We start from the raw sequence: 19,268 nt of genomic DNA on the forward strand, positions 1-19,268 counted from the left end.
TTTAGCTATTGAGTCAAGAAGCAGAATAAGGAGGCTGGGGGTTCTGACTCAGCCTTGCCAGCACAACTGAGGGGAACCAGAGGAGACCTTAGACACGGGTAGGGCCCCTCCGTCCATTGGGGCACCCTGGCTGAGCCATCTCCCCCTTTGGCTGAGTGACTCCTTTCTGCTGCCTTGACACCACCTGGAGAAGAGGAGGGAGACAGCCTGGGTGTCTGTGCCCTCCCTCCCACTGAGGGCCAGGGCTTCCGCCCTCCCCCCACTCCTCTACTGCTTACATGTTGCTGCCACACGTTCTGCTTCCTTGGCCTTCCCTTCCAGTCCTGGGTGGCGCAGGAACTAGCTTTGTTCAGGGGATGCGGGGAGAACTGGGCAGGGCGGGGAATTCGCTGTTTTGTTAGACCAGTGCTGACCCCAAGTCCCCTCTTTACCCTCACTTCCCAAGAGTAAACTAAAAACAATAAACTCACCTTCCCCTGAATCAGGTTCTGCAAACAGATGTTCACCTTTTGAATATGGGCTAACTGGGGGCCACCAGGCTCTGAGTGTAAATCTGTTGGAAAATTCTAAAAGGAGGAGTTAGAGGCAGACAACGTGGTGAAAACTCGAGTACCATCTTCCACTCTTCTCCTATCACCACAGGTCATTCCTCTCCTCCATCTGGATCCCCTCATCCCAATTCCCTGCCAGGCAGGTGGGAAATTCCAGTACTCTCCACTCCATTTCTTTAATAGTCCAGTTCCTCCAACCCCCTCACATAGCATAGTACCCGCTTTCTCTATTTGGATCCTCCCTGTCCATCCCTGACTCACTGGAACAATCCAGACCACTCCCCCATCTCCATGGAGTGAGCCAAATTGTGTCCCTCTGAATGGAATGCAGACCAGCCTCCTCTAGGCCCAACAATGAACCGACCTAACACTTGGTGGCATCCTGTCATTACAATGCTGCTTCCAACTGATGATCCCTCTCCATTAACTCCTGCCTTTCCAGGATGGTGTCGGGCTGTGTCCACATGTCCCTGCTACCCCTGCCCCCACATACCGTGGGTCAGCCCCATACCTCACCAAGGGCCCCCAGATATAGCTGCTGTTGCTGGGCCTCCCTCAGACGGCCCTCATACCAGGCCTGGCTATGCTCCAGCAGCTCCAGCCCCTGCCACAGGGCATCCTGTTCCCGCTCCAGAGCCTGCATCCTCTGCAGCTGAAAAAGGCAAGAAGCAGAGGCTGACTCACTCCACAGCAGGGTTCTGGGCCATGCATGGCCCTTACTCTTAACCCCTGGTTCAATTCACTATCTGGTCACTGAGTGTGAGCCCAGACTGGCCACTGAGGACCTGGAGGGCGAGGGAAAGCAAGGGGCTGAACTTACGAGTCCTCAAAATTGAGTGGAATTGCAGGAGACTGATCTAGGGAGAGGGGCTTCCCCGGGACCTCTTGCGGGACTGATACTCACCCAGAGGAAGAAGCGCTGGGCCCCTGGGTCTTGGCGGCTTGTCTCCAGTGGCAGCAGCAGAACCGTGTAGGGGGCCTGCACCAGGGGCAGCCCACCAGGACCCCGGCTCCCCATGGCTCTGAGGTGGGAAGGGTGGAGCCACACCCACTGGTGCAGGGCTGGTCCCTCCCTTTCCCCCAGCCTTGCACCGGTCCTGCCTAGTCTTTCAGCCTCCCAGAGCCCTTCCTGCAGGTCTGTCTCAGGCTGAGGTGTTCCTACTTTGAGGGGAAAGAACATCTCCCTTGGGCTCCTGTCTTCCCTCTCATCTGTTTTTGTAGGGTCTGTTGAAGTGGTTGGTTCTCATAAAGTCCCCCTGGGTAGAACCCGAGGGCCTCCCTCCAGCAGTGATACTTTATTTTTAATGAGGCAGGGCAGGTCCTTCTGTGGCCTGCTGCTTCCTATTTCATCTCTTTCCTACTCTCTTGTTTTGTTTTGGCTCATCTAAGGAAACAATAACTTTCTCCAAAATAAACTTTATTACTAACATGAAACAAAATTTTCAGGGAAACTGAGAACTCTGGGTGTGAAGGAAGTAAGGAAACAAAGAGGGCCTGGCAGCCTCCCGGGGTTTGGGATGTGGAGGAGAGCCCAGGAAGGACGCTCAGAGGATGGTGGTGGCAGCAGGCAGCACTTCCTGACTCATGAAAATGTCCAGGTCCAAATTGGGATCTTCCAAATCCAGTTTCAGAAACTTGTTTACTAACGTCTGGCAACTGAGGGGAGAGAGAACAGTGAGATTTATGGAAGCATGGATAACAGAATCCCTGAGCAGAGGGAAGAGGATGCAGCACAGGAAACCTGAGACCTTGAGAATTTAGGAATTTTAGGAAGAAATTTTGAATCTTTAAAGGGCAAGAGGCTGTCTGAGTCCCTGAAAGGGGTAGAAGAGCTGCAGAACATGCTAGAGAGAACAAGGACCCTGGGCCTGCACTCACTTTTCCATTTGTTTCTCCTTTAGCAGCTCCTTGACAGGCTTGATGGGCTTTCCACTGCAGATCAAGTCTGAGACCTAGGACCGAGGAGGAAGGGGCAGAGGTGGGCGTGGGTGTTGGATAAGAGAAGAGAGAGTAAGGGTCAGAAATCCCATGGGCCCAGAAATCCAGGTCCCTCAGAGAAGCAGGGACAGTGGGAGGGAGCCCTGATGGAGGCGGTTGCTGTTTAGACCTCACCTCCTTGCCACGAGCAACGAGTTTCTCAGGAAGCCCAGCCTGGGCAGCTGTGTGGGAGGCATGGCTGGCATTGGCAACACCTTCACAAACCTGATAGAAGAAGACAAGGTCATTCCCATCTTCACAGGTCTCCATGGTCTTAAAAGAGAAGAAAAGGGGAATGTTATCAGTCATTCTGCTTCCTGTCCCAGTCCCTTGGTCAGTTGCTGTGGAGAGTGAGAAACAGGAAGGGACATGGTCCCTGTGCTCAGGGAGCCCCTGTTCTGATGGAGAAGCCAGTTCCCAGCTCAGGGAAATGCTCGGCCTAGGGGCCCCTAGGGAGCTGGATTGGTTTCCTCACCAAATACTGCACGAGGGGTCCCTGTGGCAGCAGCTGTAGCTGAATGAGGCTCAGAAAGTTGGTGGCCACGAAGATGTGGGGGCACGTGGGCCCAAGCGCCAGCCAGTGTCGGATCACGGCCGCCAGAAGCGCGAGCCCATCCACCTGTGCAGAGGGCAGGGGTGAGGCTGTGGAAGCATAGGTGCCCCGTGCGCCCCTCTCCTCCTGCCGGGCCTCTCCCGCCTCACACTCTGTTTCTTTTCCACCCACACACCCCTATTCTTTTCCAGGGGCGCAGCCGCACCCTCTTGTTCCTTAGCCCTCCTTCATTTTCCCCTCCTTAGCTCCTCAACAGCTTCTCCCCTTACCGTGTTGGTTCCCTTTCCAAATTCATCGATAAGGACCAGCGACCGCTCGGTGGCATTGTTCACTGCTTTCGCCACCTGCTGGGTACCAGGTGGACAAGGGAGAGTTTCAGAAACATTCGAGGCCTGTAACGCACTGACCACAGTCTGCCTGGCAGTGAAGCTGCTTGTGTATGTGTCCACCCGACTGGACTGCAAGTTCTTTAACGGCGAGACACATGTTTTGTTCATCCTTTCATTGCCAACAGTGCCTCACACAAAGCCGGGGATCGATAAAGGTTCGCGGTACTGATTCTCCTGGTCTCTGAACTGGGTGCTCCCTGCCCCTAGTGCAGAGAGCAGGCAGCAGAAGGAACGCTTTTCCTGTTCTGAACATTTTTCACGGGTAGGGTTCCTTCCCCATTATCCCCCTCCCCCAACCCTCCCTCCTTTTGACCTGGTTGAGGTCGATCATGAAGGTAGAGAGGCCAAGGGAGATGGATTCACAGCTATGGATTCGGGTGAAGATGGCGTCTACTGCCCCGATTTCTGCTTCCTCTGCTGGCACAAAGCTGCCCACCAGGGCCATGAATGTGATCAAGCCTACCTGAATAGGGGAGGAGACAGGGCCCAGTGCCTCGTGTGGCTGAGGTGAAGGTGAGGCTAAACTGAGGGGAGAACAATAGATCAAGAGAGATGGACACAGTTTAACAGAAGATCACAGCCCCTTCTGCTCGCTTTAGAATCAGTAAAGGGCAGGGAGTGAGCAAAGGCACACTTTAATTCAGAGGTGGGGGAGGAGAATTCAGGCCATGGAATGATCATTAGAGCATGGCTCTCCCTCAGGTAGAGAATGAGAACTTGGGAGGAAGAGGAGCAGCGGGTGTGGGTTATGGTCTTTTCATGACAGCTGGGGTCAGAACACAGTGGGAGAAGAGCCGTAGGGACCTGGGTTGACTGGCAGGTGGGGGATGGAGACAATGGAGAAGATTCCAGAGGCCCAGTTTGTAGGGATTCCTCTACCTGTTTGAGGTATATGCTCTTCCCTGAGGAGTTGGGTCCAGTGATGACTTTGACCCTCCCTTTGTACCCACCGCATTCTGCGGAGTTGGGCACAAAGGTTCGGGCACAGAGTTCCATCAGAGGATGCCTGCAGTGGGTGGAGAGGTACCTTGCACATGGCCTGTGGATGCAGAAGATGGGGCCTTTGGGCCCCTCTTGTCTATGCCTCCACCCTTTTCTGTTCTCACCTGCCATTCTGGATTCGTACCCCAAGGAGCCGTGCGGAGTAATGGGGCCTTGAGTAGCCATAGTCCCGGGCGGCACTGGCAAGAGCCAAGAGGACGTCCAGGCGGGAGGCAAGGTCCAACACCCGGGTCAAGACAGCTGCCCGTGCCAGCACCTGACACTGCAGCTGGTACATCAGCAGGGTCTCCTGGTCTGGGGGCAGGTAAGGGAGGGAGCTGGGGGTCAGCTCCAGGGGAAAGTGAAGGAGAGACAAAGAGGCCAGCAGAGGGACCCAGAAACAGGCTTGCAGATACCATCTGAAATACCCAGAGACATTCAGAAAAGGCAGAGTCAGAGAGAGAAAGAGAGCGAGAGCAATAGCAGGAAGGAAAGGAGCCTATCAGAATCATCTCCACGCTGCCCGCTCCGCTCCAGCCACTCGCTTCTCCTCACCCCGGATGTCACAGTGCAGGTCCCCCAGCAATGCATCCAGCTCCTTGGTTCGAGCACTACGATAGTGAAGCTTCTCCTCTGAGAGGAACTGGATACAAGGGTTCAAAGCTACGGGCTTTGCTTCTCTCGATCCTCATCCTCTCTAACCCCCGCTCCAGCCCTGACCTTGATTTCTTTCTCCTTTGTCTCAGAGCTGGTAAAGATCAGAGTAAAACAACAGAAGAGGGATCCCACACTGGGCAGTGCTGATGGGGTAAGGCCTTCCCCTCAGCTGCTCATTCACTTTCCTTATCAACCCCTACAGAGGTCAAGGGTCTCACCATGAAGTCCAGACCCTCAATCTCAAAGTCATTGGTCTCCACCATCGAAGGCAGGCGGGGAATACAAAGAAGGAAGCCAATCTGGGGAGAGTAAAAAAGAGATAAAGCAGAGAGTGATGCACTGGGCACTTTCTTTCCTTAGAGGAAGCCAGAGTCCCCTATATCCCCCAGTGCTTCCCTCAGGGGTCTAAAGCCACCAAAAAGTGTTCATGTTCTTCAGATTTCTCCAGGGTTTTCTTATCTACTAATGTGTCCTTCATAAGCCTAATGTCCCCCTAAAAAACCCCTGGGGAGCACACCCACCCTCCTACCCTCACCAGAGGGATGTAGATGACACTGCATGAAGGAATACGGGGGTCCAGATTTTCCAGCTCCTTCCGAGCCACCTCAGTGAGGAAACTGGGAAGTCCTGTCAGCCTTCGTTTTTCTAGGAGGGTGAAAGACACGTGGATATCAAAAGTAAGGTTCCTGCTCTGGTTGCGATGATTATCCCCAGTTGTAGTGGCCGCCTACCGAGAATGGTACCCCATCACTGGGCAGGCTCATGTTTCAGTGCTCACAGGCCCATCCGTCCACCTAACACTCACTCTCATCAATTTCAGGATCTATGTTGGGGAGGACTGTGAAGCGATTTTCAGCAAGACTGCCCTCAAAGTCCACCTGAGGAGACAAGAAGTCCAGGTTCTTTACATCCAGCACCATCTCGTCCTGTTCCTCACCTCTACTTGGGCCCCTTCAGTCCCTGCTTTAACCCTAACCCTCCAAGCCTCCAAGCAGATCCCTGATATTTTGCCATCTCCTCTCACCATCCCATCCCTTGGTCATCCAGCAGACCTCAGTGTCTCCCATGCATCCCCATCTTCCACACCACATTCCCCAGAGCCCAGTCGTTCTCTATTATCCAAACCCATCTCTCTCCCCTAGTTTCCCAGGAGCTCTGCCTCTTTCCTTCCACTCACCACTTTCCCAATGAGGCTGGCAATGTGGTGTAGGTCATCAGAGAACTCTTGGGCAATGTCCCGAAAGAGCTGAATGGACTGGGGCAGGGAGCGGCAAGCATCCCTCAGGCCCAGGGCACTGTACACTGTCTGTAGGAGAAATGGACAGAGGAGGGTGGCCCATACCCAGGCCGGGCTTAGGCGAGGGGACAGGGATGGACTGAGAAGAACAAAGACCAATTGGGAAAAACACAACAACAGAGACAGAGAGAAGATCTCAAATGCAAAAAAGAAAACAGTGAGAGAGAAAATGGTATCTGCAGAACTCTTCACCAGGCACCACACTAAACACTGAGGCTCCAAAGACAACAAAGACAACTGGGTCCCTTGTCCTAGATGGGCTCGTGGTCTAGTAAGGAAGACAGAAATACACCCAGAAGATTTAAAAATAAAGTGGTAGGTGCTTTGATAGAGATTTGTACAATATCCCAAGAGAGAAGTTTGTACAGAGGAAGGAGAAAGAGAAATAGGGATATGAAAGGCAGAAAGAAGTAAATGAGCAGAAGGGGCAATGACAGCATTCAGGTAAGAGACAGCAGGAAGAGAGGATGGGTGAGAGTCACTGAGAATTAATTCCCCAGCGTGAAAGTCAGTGTGACCTGAGGTGGCTGCTCTAACCAGGGATTAGACTGAGTGGATAGACCCAATCCAAAGGACATTGACTGAGCCTCACTCTGTGACAGAGGATATATAAAGTGTGTAAACCAAAGGGTTTATAATCTAGCCATGATGGAAACAAGCAACAAAAACAATGACTACCCACAAAAAAGATTGACCAAGTTGTGAAACTGACTAAAATTACTAAGGAAGTTCAGAGAATAAGACTAATATGGGCTAAAATAGTTGGGATAGCTTTGCAGAGAAAAAGAAATGAGCTTGGTCTTGAATAAGGCAATTCCAAAGGGAGGAGGGTATTCTGGGTGGGGGGAAGAGCATGGGCAAATGAATAGAGGTAGGAATAAGAACTAACACTTATTGAATGTTTACTACCTGCCAGGCAATATTCTAAACTTTTTACATGTGTTAATTTCATTCAATTCTCAAAATAATCCTAGGAGATAGGGACTAGCATGACTCCATTTTACAGGTGAGCAACCTGAAGCACAAAGAGGTAACACAATTTGCTCAAGTTCTCACAGAGAGTAAATAGAAGAGCTGGGAATTGAGCCCAGGTGTCTGGCTTTTAACCACCATGCTATCCTGAGCAGGAACATGGTGGGTCTCCCAGGCAGAGTGCTTGAACGCAGAGCCTGGCCTGGCTGAAGCCAAGGATAAATGTTAAGTAGTGGGAGGGGATATACAAATAGTCACACACATCTGCTCACGTAAAATAAAACTGAAACTACTTTATGTGTTAGGTAAATATACTGTAGAGGGCTTCCCTGGTGGCCGCCTGTCAATGCAGCGGACACGGGTTTGAGCCCTGGTCGGGGAAGATCCCACACGCCACGGAACAACTAAGCCCGTGCGCAACTACTGAGCCTGCGCGCTAGAGCCCATGAGCCACAACTACTGAAGCCCATGCACCACAACTACTGAGCCTGCGCTCTAGAGCCCACAAGCCACAACTACTGAGCCCACATTCCACAACTACTGAAGCCCGGGCGCCTAGAGCCCGTGCTCTGCAACAAGAGAAGCCACCGCAATGAGAAGCCCGCACACCACAACCAAGAGTAGCCCCCGCTCGCCACAACTAGAGAAAGCCCGTGCGCAGCAACGAAGACCCAACGCAGCCAAAAATAAATAAATACATTTAAATTAAAAAAAAATTTTTAGGCTCTCTCGCCTTCTGAGATGGCCCCCACTCTGTCTGTGAAGTGTGCTTCTCTCTAAATAAATCCACTTCTTAAGTATCACTTTGTTTCACACTGAATTCTTTCTGCAATGAGACATCAAGAACCTCAAATTCACTAGGAACAGAACTATAGCAGCTGCTGCAGCAAAAAAGCTGGAAACTGAAACCATGCACAGAGGAACTTCAGACAGTCACTGGAAACTTCGAATAGCAGTGGAGGAGGAGTAGCTGGAAAGCAGATGTTACAGCTGGAATTCACATTGCTATCTTGAGCTAGGTGGTAGAAGCCACATGCTGAGGATGGCAGAACAGGAAGACAGAAGGAGACTGGGTCACTGAGGACTTTATGAAACCACCCAGCAATCATGGACTGCTTATTTTTATCCTTTTCTATAAAAGATAAATAAACTTAATCTTATTTAAGCCAAAAAAAATTTTTTTTTTAAAAAGGTTATCTATATGTGGAGAGAGGGAAAAGGGATAGAAGCTACAATTAATTGACTATACCTTGTCTGGGAGATTTGACTTTGGAACTGTGTAAATATTCTACATAATTATAAGATTAAGTTTTAAGAAGCAATTATTAAAAATCAAAAAAAGAATGAAACAAATGAACATAATGTATATCCAGATAGTGACATAACCACTTGAAATAGTGACTAAAACACAGCAATTTGACTGTATATCCCTAGGGAGAACAGAAAGAACTATCCCTCCTTCCCCCCAAAAAATCTTAAACAGTGTTCAATAATCATATAGTTGGTAGTAACGGTGATATTGCTATTCTAAGATTGTTGTGGATGTAATGTAGGAAAAAGCAAATAAGTGATACTTTGATTTTCTCATTCCTAGTGTTATTGAGACACAGAATCTCCAGTATGGAAGAAGGAAATATTGAAGAGGATAAAAATGGAATATACAAGGTAAGAACCCTGTGGTGCTGAATTTAAATAGGTGATATCACAGATGTAGAAAACAAACTAATGGTTACCAAGGGGGAAACGGTGGGGGAGGGATAAACTGGGAGATTGGGATTGACATATACACACTACTATATATAAAATAGATAACTAATAAGAACCTACTGTATAGCACAGGGAACTCTACTCAATACTCTGTAATGACCTAAATGGGAAAAGAATCTAAAAAAGAGTGGATATATATTTATGTATAACTGATTCACTTTGCTATACAGCAGAAACTAACACAACATTGTAAATCGACTATACTCAAAAGAAAATTAATTAAAAAAAAAAGAATATAGATACAGTGATCTCTGGATATCTAAAAAACTAAAACAAAATAAATAGGTGATGTCAGTACTAATTTATCATGTATTTTATTTTTTTTAAAGTTCCTAGATCTGTCCACAGAAAAGGCCTACAAGCAAAAAGCAAAACATGCTGAGTACCCTCTAGCATTCACTGTGGTATACAGAAATACCATTTCTCACTAAAAGGAACCAGGGCTCCTCAGAGAAATGTCTGGTTCCGGGTCAGAACGGGTAGGTATAAATGGTATATCTGGTACATCTTGTCAAACCAGAGAGTGGGGAAGCTATCCAAGTCTACTAGTGTCATGTTAAAGGACTCAGAAGCCAACATGAAGAGGCCCCCATTGGCCAAAGATGGAATAACTCGAATATGTGTAAAGATTAAAAATGCAGTGAAAAAAAAAAAAAAAGCAGTGGCCTGAAGCACGAAGAAATCTGTAAGTTTGTAATGATACTAAAACAACAACAGCAACCAAAAAAACTCATTGGTTGCCTTGGAGGATTATGGAACTAATTTCGTATTTGCTGATAGCTGGACAGATAAAATCAGGGGGAAAAAAATCAAGCAATGTTCTGTGATATCACTAGGTAACCAAAGAGTAGATGAGAGGAAGTCTTCCTTCCAGAAACGTTCTGTCTAATAAATGAAGAAAGAATGACAGAATTAGAATAACACTACTTTGCAATCTCTAAAGAACTAATGGACTTAGATATTAAACATCAAAGACTGCTAACATCACAAAAGGAGAGTCAGACATACTGACATTATGTTCCTCCATTTATGAAACACTATTGAAAAAAATTAAACTTGAAGCTGATCAAGCTTCTAGATTCAACTATTAATATACAGAAATTTTAGAAGAGGAGAGAAACATGTCAAAAACAGGGAGTGTAATCAGTGAAATTCAGGCTAAGGAAAACTCTGTAGGACAAATAATCCAGCTTCTTCAACAAATACATTGCAAGGGGGAAAAGATATATATATGGAGAGATGGAGAGATGGGGGGAGAGGGAGAGGGAGGGAGAGAGAGAGAGAGAGAGAGAATGGTGAAATGGAGAAAGAACCCGTAAAGGAGACTCAGAAAGACATCATCCCATCGCTATATGAACATATTTTGATCCTAATTAAACAAACTGTAATTTAAAAAAATCATTACATTTAAGAGATAAATAGAAATTTAAACATGAGATAATTGATATTAAAGAATTACATTAATTTTTAGATAAGATAATGGCATTGTTATTCTTTTTGAAAAATAATTTTCTTTTAGAAAGCATATTGAAATATTTATGGGTGAAATGACATGATGGCTGGGAACTGCTTCAAAATAATCCAGGAAAAGGAAAGTGAGAGAAGATATACATGAAACAAGGTTTGCATGAGTCAAAGTGTTAAAGCTACATGGTGGGTACATGGGAGTTCATTGTATTATTCTCTCTAAATTTTTTTTGACAATTTCCACAGTGCAAAGTTTTTTTAAAAGTGTTGGGATAAAGTTGGACTGAGTGACGAGAGTAAAGAGGGTTTGGAACACATGCTGGGGGTCTTAACCTGGACTTCTAGATTCAAGAAGGGAGGTCTTACCTTGTAGAGAACCTGCCAGTCACTGACCTTGGTGTGGGACAACTTCATGCGTTTAAGAATCAGCTGGAGTCAAACAAGGAGACAGCCGCTGTTTTCCTTCTCCCACCCTAATGCCCCTCAAGATGCCCAGCATCCCTCAACCTCCTTCCCCACCTCCCTGCCCCCAACCCCGAGCTCACAGGTACGTTCTTGATGTGACCCAGCAATCGATGCAGCATCTGAGCCATGTCCAGATTCTGGGGTAACAGGAAAAACTGAATGACATCCAGACGGGAATTTAGTTCCCCCAGGTCCTGGGTTGGACGTGTGAACCATAGCCTGGAAGTGAGGGTTGGAGTGAGGAGACCAGAAATTACATCTGTTCTCATCACTGTCTTGATCTCAATTTGTGAAAGTGTGCATTTGGAGGTCCCTGGGGATTGTGGCAATACGTATCTGCACTGGTAAGTACAGTGTCCTATCTATGCAGGTGTGTTTACTTGCATCTACTGAAAATCTCTGGATGTGAGCACAACTGTGTGTATCTCGGTTTTGATGGATATGACCATGTGTCATTCCATGTGGATATGTGATGGAGTTTGTCAATATTTTAGAGGGAGAGCAGTGTGTTGAGGCATTTGAATGCCAACACTCTAGCTCTCTCTGCAGCTGAGTAGGAGTGAGTCAGAAAGAGTTTGTATATCTGTATTTAGCTATTTTAGCTGTATTTAGCTGTGACATTCGTCTTTTCATGTTTTTCCTGTGAAAGTATATAAATGTTCCATGTAGAATAAGTCCTCAATTCATGATAATGTTCATCCCTGCAGAGAAGAAAGTATTGGGTAGAGATACTTAAAGGGCTTCAATAACATTGTCTTATTTTTAAATTGGCTAGTGGAAACACAGAGGTTTATATTATTATTATTATTATTATTATTATTACCTTTTCTGTGTCTGAGGTTATTTCCTAATAAATTAAATTATTATACAGAAATAAATGTCTCATCTGTGTTTGTCTAATTCTGGGTATCCCTATCTCCCTGTGGCTATGAAGAGTGTGAGATTCTACAAGGACCTGGGAGCCCAAGGATTCTTTCCTACATTAGAGCAAGCCATTAGGCATACCATTTTGTATAAGAGCCAACCTGTGAAGACACTGGGGCCTAAGGATGTGTATCTCACACTGTAGTCTACGGCCAGTTACCCTGGGTTAGAACATCCCAGGTTAGAATGAAGTGGAAGACTCATGTGGATTCGAGGGTGGGTTTTAGGCACCTCTGCTCCTTGGCCACAGAGGAGCAGAGGTGCCTGAGGCAGTGTAGGCCAGTCTGTGAATACCCTCCCCACCTGGAGAGCACGAGCCTCACCAGACATTCTTATAAAACACCTGGGTAGCTCTGACTCATGTACTTCGAGTGCCTGGAGGTCTTAGTCGAGCCAGACTCAAGTCAGCTGAGGGGATGAGGCCCTTAGAAGCTAAGCAAATTGTCCAAAGTCATGCAGCTAGTAAGAAGTACAACTGGATCTCAAACTCAGGTCTCCCGCCTGCTAGGACAGTGCTCTTTAGAGCATACTGTGACATTTAGTCACCTTCCAGGTGCCCTGTCTGGCTTCAGGCCAGCTGGGCCCTTGGCTGATCATCAGATTGTGATTCTATGCCCTGCAGGATCCTATCTAAGGAATCTGCACCCCTCCCTCACCTTTAACTCAGTTCTCTTCTCCTTTGAGAATTCCTTCCCTTTCATCCCTGGTTGAGATTAGGGATCTGCGCCTGAAGCACTAGAGAACGTGGAGGTAATTAAATCACCCCACCAATTACCTGGAGATGGCCTCAGAGATAATCCTAAATTAACCTCCAAAAGACATACATTGCAGGGCAGGTGGCATGGGGAAAAGATTGTGCACCTGCAGGCTAGCAAAGGTTTCCTGAGTTTTTAGAGATGATGTAACCAGTGTGCTTGCATTCTACTGCGTACAAGGCCATGTGCTGAGCTAACAGGAATGGGCCACTGCATAGAACTCACTCACGGCTATGAGGGCAAGTAGATTCACCAACTAATTCCAACCTGATGTGATAGTGCAACTAGAAAACATAAACAAGCACTATGTGACCACACAGCACAGTGCATGTCAGTCTCCTCAGAGGTGCCTGTGAAAGCTTCACCAGAAAGGTGATAGTTGGGTTGCAAGAGGATGTAAGACTTTGACAGGTGGACAGCAGGGGAAAGACTTTCCAGAGGGAACAGCATAAACATAGGCTTGAGGGGGAATTCCCTGGCGGTCCAGTGGTTAGGACTCCGCACCTTCACTGCTGAGGGCCTGGGTTTAATCCCTCGTTGGGGAACTAAGATCCCACGAGCCGCACGGCCGAAAAAACAAAACAAAACAAAACATGGGTATGAGGAGGTAAGCCTGGAAATTAAAATTGAGGGGCCCTGAATGCCATACTGCTAAAGATGCGACCCTTAATCATGCAGGTAATGCGGAAACCTCCTGAGGTTTATGTTTTGTTTCTACTTAAGCTTTAAAAAAAAGGGGGGTGGGGGAGTGACATGCTCAGACCTCTATTTTGGAATGAAGAATAGATTGGAAAAAAGAAGCGTTTAGAGGCAGAGACCAATTTGAAGGTGAATGCAATGCTCCAGGTTAGAAATGAAGATAGCCAGAATTAGAGCAGAGGAAAGAGGGAGAAGGGGATGGCTGAGAGAGACATTTCTGGATAGAATCAATAGGTCTCAGTGAATAATTGAATATGGGGGGTGAGGGAGAAGCATCAATCCAAGGTTCAGAGCCTGAGAAGCTATATTGCCAGCAATGCCATTAACCAGAAAAGGGAATGCAGGAAGAGGAACAGGGCCAGTGGGTGTCAGTTTGGATGCTCTGAGTTTGAGCTGCCTATGGAAATTGCAGGTGGCGATGATGTGCAAAGAGCATTCCACATATGGAGCTCGGAACTAGAGATACAAATTTGAGAGTCATCAGAGAACAGCTCAAATTTGAAGTGTGTTTTTAATAATTAAAGATATTACCGTGTGTACATTGCTGTCTCGTGATTCTGCTTCTGCTGCGTGTATGTGTGAAAGTCCGTGTATCATCAGTGGGTACATGTGCATCTGTGCTGACAACGTAAAATGAGAATAACACTAGCTACCACATGGGGTCGTTGTAAGGATTAAATGTATTTAGCCAGCATTCGGGAAAGCGCAGTTGTTTTCATTACTACTAAGGGTGGTGTGTTTGAGTCTACAGATTGCCTGCATTAACCTGTAGCACGTGTGTGACTCTTACTCACCTGAGCAGTTTCTCTCCCCACTTACAGCGGCATCTGTTGAGGATTCCTGTTGGGAGTTGGGGTACGGAGTGAGCCTGTTACAAGCAGGGTCAGGGAAAGGAATGTATGGATGTGTCTAAGCTGAGGCATCAGGGTCAGAGGTTTGGGTGTTCGGCTGGCTGGCCTGGGGGGCGTTCCCCAGATACAGGACACAAAGGCAGCCAAAGCCAGAGTGTGGCCACAAGTCTGAGCCGGGATTACCTTACATGGGCTTGGGGGAGGGAATGGGCACTCACAGGAACACTCAGCCAGAAAAATATGCAGAGCAGGCATAGTTAGACTCACAAAAAGCCCAACACATACACGTAAACATTAGACACAACCCACTGAGAACCACAGTGAAACCATGTGGTTACTTGGGGTGATGTCCCCAATACACCCTAAAGCCTGAAACAACTATAAGAGATAAAGACTCTATGCAAAGCAAACATAGGAGTTATGCAGTTACATAACTCTCCTCTATACATAGGGCCTCCCAAAGACCCTAGACAGGTACACCACTAGTAGGAATATTCATACAAACCCAAGGAATAAACATGGAATTGGTAAAGTAAGAAATGATACTCAAATGACACTGGACAATTATACTGGACAAGGTTTCGGGAAGATGCCCAAACTGAGGGAGAGTACAAAGAGGATAATAAAGCTGGATTGGGACTTCCCTGGTGGTGCAGTGGTTAAGAATCCGCCTGCCAATGCAGGGGACACGGGTTTGAGCCCTGATCTGGAAAGATCCCACATGCCGCAGAGCAACTAAGCCCGTGCTCCACAACTACTGAGCTTGCACTATAGAACCCGCGAGCCACAACTACTGAAGCCCCCGTGCCTAGAGCCCGTGCTCCGCAACAAGAGAAGCCACCGCAATGAGAATCCTGCACCCAGCAATGAAGAGTGGCAACTAGAGAAAGCCCGAGTGCAGCAACGAAGACCCAACGCAGCCAAAAATAAAAAAATTAAGAAAAAAAAAAAGAAGCTGGATTGGAGCAGAAGAGACAGCTGGCAATGGGATGAAGTGGAAAGAGAGGGGCTGGGATACATCTTTGGAGGCAGCTGCTTTTCTGGCAGGCCTGTGTAGTTTGGGATGAGGGAGGGGGCACACCTACCAAAGAGGCTGAGCCCCTCCTTGAGTCCACTGGCCACTTTGTACACTGAGGGGTGAGGCTCACTCTTAAATATCTGCAGAACACTATCAGGGAGAAATTAGAGTAATTTGTATTTTAAAAGGCAATTGAGAAAATGGAATGGGGATTGGGAACACCTCCTGAGATCAAGTCTTGATGTAAGGTTTGTCCCTCACTGCTCTCTGCCTCAGTTTCTCCCTTTAGAAAAGGAGGGTGACACCTTTGTGCTTTTCTTCTTCTCTCCCCTCACCCCTCTTCTCTTTCCTTCAGGGAGAGAGCTCTTAATAGCCCCAGGATTAAAGAAATTGGAGCCCCGTTAAGGATTATTAGAGCATTAAGCTTAATCCTTCTCCCTCCCCAAAGATGACAGCTTGCCTCCATCTCCTTACCTGTAAGTGTCTTGATCTATGCTCACCAGATGGGTCCTGAGGACAGAAAACAAGCAGAAAGGAAGGTGGCTGGGGTATGAGAGGTATGAGTTCATTCTTAAGTTATACTCGCTTAGCTCTCCTTCAAGAGTACTGTCTCAGTTTTCTCCCCAGAGCTCCACACCCTCTCAGGAGCTCCTGTGTGTCCTAGAGCACTTTACCAGATGGGTCACTGCCAACGCCCCCCATCCCATCTTACTTTCCAGGCCTCCCAATCCCACCTTACTTTGGTTGAGGTTAGGGTAAATGACCTACAACACAAATTTCTTAAAGCCTAGGATGGGGACGCTGACGTTATAGTCTTCCAGTTCAACCCCGATTCTTCTTCGACCCATGAACTTCAGCAGCCCTCCAAGTGCTCGAACCTAGGAGGGGATCAGTAGTGGAGGTGGGGTAAATCCCAACGTCTTGGAAGCTGGACGACACCAGGGAAAACCACTATTTTCCAGGGCTGGGCTAGTATCTCCCAGGACTCAAACCTAGTCTCCAGGTGCTTATGCCTTTCTCTAACCTGCTGCAGCCCAGCCCTTATCTTGCAGGACCCATCTCACCGTGAGGAGGCAGTCAAAGGGGATGATGGAGGAGAGGAAGAGGATTTTCTCAGTGGCAGTCATGGAGTCTGGGATGAAGGAGTAGTTTCCAGAAAGGAGGCGCTGTTTGCTTATCTCCAGGCCTATTTTGAGGGAAGGGAGGGAAAGATCTTATAGCCCGATTCTTCACCTTATTTTAAGAATGAGAAAACAGAAGCAAGAGAGATGATGTGGCTTGCCAAATTCACACAGGCAGTTAATGTAAGGCTGAGACAAGAACCAAATTTTCAGACTCTTTATTCTACATATACTATAAAGAAGTTTGGCTGGGAACATAAACTGAGAAAGATAAATGGCTCAGGAGAGTAAGATATCTGTCTGGAATTGGGGATTTGGGGTCAAAAAAATCACATTAACAGAGGAACTAATAACATGAATGCCCCAACATCTAATTTAGGATAGAACATTCCCTGTCCTTTTTGCAAAACCTGGGAAGGTTATGGAAGTGTCTTCTAGATGAACGAGGTCACTGAGGCAGTGCCTTTTTTTTTTTTTTTTAAGGGGCAAATGGCTTTGGCTTAAACGGGAAAATGCCAACAATCAAAGCTGACCAAAAAGTGTTACTACTCCGTCTTCTCACGGAAGGCCCTCATCCCTAGACAAGCCTAAGCTGCAGGTTATTAAAGGGTAGGGATTAGGAGAGATCGTGGGGAGACTGGTCATGGGGCTTGAAGAACACAAAGGTTTAGAATGAGATAGGGCTGAGGGGAGACCTCTGATGATGAAGGTGGAGTTAGGAGAAAGAAAACTGGGATGGGGGATTGGGCAAAGCAAAAGGGAGGAGATACCAAAATCCACACTTGGCAAATATATGATTTCAGGTCTCTTAGGCTCTCTGTGCTCTTGGGAGGCTGTGAGGGAGGCAAAGAAAGGGCCATCAGTCTGTACATCTCAGTCCTTCTGCCGCTGTTCCACCTTCCCTCTCACCCAATTCTGGTCTCCTGGCTGTAGCTCCCCACAAGACCCTTTAGTCTCCTGGAACATTCCATAATTTAGTCCTTCCCCATTTTCCCTCTCTCCCTTACTCAGTCCTTACCAAGCTTCCCCAGAAACCGAGTCATATTCTCATCCTGTTTGGCGCTCGTGACAACAGACTGGGGATGGATTTCATCCAGAACTTGGAATGAGAATGGAGACCAAATGAGTTCAAGGATCTTTATCTTTTGACTAAGAGGGAACCTGTAGCCCTCCCCTTGCTATCTCCCTTCACCCCTCAGAAACTTATTTCCTCCCTCTAAGAGTAGGGAGTGCCCACCACATTGGGAGCATAAGTCGGAGTCAGACATGAGATTAGAAAAGGAAAGAGTAGTAAGGCTGATGGGGTGGTGGGAGGGAAGAGGGGTGCCCAGGAGATTATCACTAGACTGTAAACCCTTAAAGGACAGACATGACTGATTTGCCCAGGACTGTATCTCCAGCTCCTGGTACATTTGTGAATAATGAGATGAAATCCTAAAAACAACAAAGGGGGCCTCTAGAAGTCAACCTATAAAAATAGATTGAGTCAGGTAAGGACCTACGAGTGAAATACACTTCTAATCCCAGAGTAGAGGAATTCCTAGTTTTGTCCTCACCTCTCTGGAGCAGCCTGAGGCTCTCGTGGTCTGGGGTATCTGGCATAAAGTAGATGGTGGAGTCACTAGTGTCATAGTAGGCAATGCCCAGGTATCCTGAGTTCCACAGCACACACAGATGAATCTGTCCGGCAAGGAAGAAAGGAAACTAATATTTGAACCACTCGTTAAGTGCAGGGTTGAGGCATGCCTTATTTAAATTATTTTATCAACTCTCTGAGATAGGCATCGTCACCCCCATTCAGTTAACGTGAAACCGACATTCAGCGGAGGGAAGTGACTGGCCCAGCTCTTCTTCCCAGCCCCTTTATAATCTAACAATCAGACGTTCCAATCAACTCCCTGCTCTCCAGATTCGAGCTCTCGCTCCTCCGACATCGCCTCTCCGCCCCGCCCCCAGACCTCCGCGGGCTCCTCCTCTTCCTCCTCCTCGGCCTCCCGGGGGTCCGGCACTGGGGCCGGGCTAGGGAAGCTGGCCGAGGCCTCCCCAGGTGCCGGTCCCTGCGGCGTCCTGCCTGGGGTCGCTCCTACGGAGGCCATGGCCTTGGAGGCTCTGTGGATGAAGAAAATGAAGGCGGTTCAGGAGCGAGATCTCACCCGCGAGGAGGCGGGGGTAGCGGGGCGCGCAGAAATGCAACTCCACTGAGAACTAATGGGAGAGGGCTGAGGGGCAGGGCTGCTAGGGCCTTCCAGAGCTGTGGTCACAGGTGCAGGGCATCTGGAGGGGCGACTTCTCGGGTATTTCACTAAAGTACAGACTGTAGAAAACACCACTCGCCCCACCCTCATTCCTGTCACGCGGAGGTTGTATTTGGAGACGGTCTGAGGGTCCTGTGGGACAAGTTTTGCACGCCTCCTCTCTCTGCCCCTGCCAACCAAGCCCCCAAGATCACAGCCTCACGCTCTTGACTTCCCCACCCAGTTGCGGACAGCTCGCGGCGTTTTCCCGCCTTTTCAGTCACCTGGGTCGCGACGTGCGCGAGACCGCGTCACTAAGTGTCGCGGGCCTCCGGGAGGGTGCGCCGACGCGAGGGCGGGGTGCGCGCGCACACGCCCCGCCTTCTTAGCCGCTATTGGTCGAAGAGACCCGGATCCTGCCTAGAGATCCAACAGAGCGAGAGGGAGGAGGGGACCGCAGAGAAGGGTGGACGATGATTGGCCTATTCGCATATGGGGCGGTGCCAGAAGTTCAAACTTCCCGCCCTCTGCTGTTGCCTAGCAACCGGGCCTCTGGCCCTTGATTGACATGGGGTGGAGCCTGTGAGAAG

General features: G+C 48.1%; 2 protein-coding genes across 12 annotated transcripts; both read right to left on the reverse strand.

Annotated features, from left to right (window-relative positions):
- Window positions 1-5: 5 nt before the first annotated feature.
- On the reverse strand, window positions 6-1,811 carry SAPCD1 (suppressor APC domain containing 1; the record flags this gene model as incomplete). 6 transcript variants are annotated; one of them, XM_082346571.1, is made up of 5 exons in its annotated part: window positions 1,456-1,811; window positions 1,063-1,203; window positions 471-566; window positions 279-368; window positions 17-184 (listed from the first exon to the last, which is right to left on the reverse strand). In XM_082346571.1, the coding sequence occupies exons 1-5, from the start codon at window positions 1,729-1,731 to the stop codon at window positions 89-91; spliced, it is 699 nt and encodes a 232-aa protein (XP_082202697.1). In that variant the 5' UTR covers window positions 1,732-1,811. The 6 variants fall into 6 exon arrangements, 5 of the variants coding, with proteins under 5 accessions (XP_082202695.1, XP_082202694.1, XP_082202697.1 ...); XM_082346569.1 differs by having other exon boundaries at window positions 6-368; XM_082346570.1 differs by having other exon boundaries at window positions 279-566.
- A 140-nt stretch (window positions 1,812-1,951) lies between these two features.
- MSH5 (mutS homolog 5) lies at window positions 1,952-19,042 on the reverse strand. 6 transcript variants are annotated; one of them, XM_082346536.1, is made up of 25 exons: window positions 18,963-19,042; window positions 18,403-18,553; window positions 18,001-18,124; window positions 17,463-17,543; window positions 17,215-17,277; window positions 16,388-16,509; window positions 16,092-16,201; window positions 15,798-15,833; window positions 15,391-15,473; window positions 14,249-14,294; window positions 11,157-11,295; window positions 10,978-11,040; window positions 6,286-6,414; window positions 5,914-5,986; window positions 5,644-5,753; window positions 5,327-5,407; window positions 5,007-5,094; window positions 4,577-4,766; window positions 4,350-4,476; window positions 3,784-3,933; window positions 3,351-3,425; window positions 3,004-3,147; window positions 2,664-2,801; window positions 2,430-2,503; window positions 1,952-2,207 (listed from the first exon to the last, which is right to left on the reverse strand). In XM_082346536.1, exons 2-25 carry the CDS (start codon window positions 18,538-18,540, stop codon window positions 2,096-2,098), a joined length of 2,496 nt encoding a protein of 831 aa, XP_082202662.1. In that variant the 5' UTR covers window positions 18,541-18,553; window positions 18,963-19,042; the 3' UTR covers window positions 1,952-2,095. The 6 variants fall into 6 exon arrangements, with proteins under 6 accessions (XP_082202662.1, XP_082202663.1, XP_082202661.1 ...); XM_082346537.1 differs by having other exon boundaries at window positions 2,664-2,753; window positions 3,351-3,428; XM_082346535.1 differs by having other exon boundaries at window positions 3,351-3,428.
- Window positions 19,043-19,268: the final 226 nt, after the last annotated feature.

The sequence above is a fragment of the Balaenoptera borealis genome (genome assembly GCF_965194805.1).
Source record: "Balaenoptera borealis genome assembly, chromosome: 12".
NCBI lineage: Eukaryota > Metazoa > Chordata > Mammalia > Artiodactyla > Balaenopteridae > Balaenoptera > Balaenoptera borealis.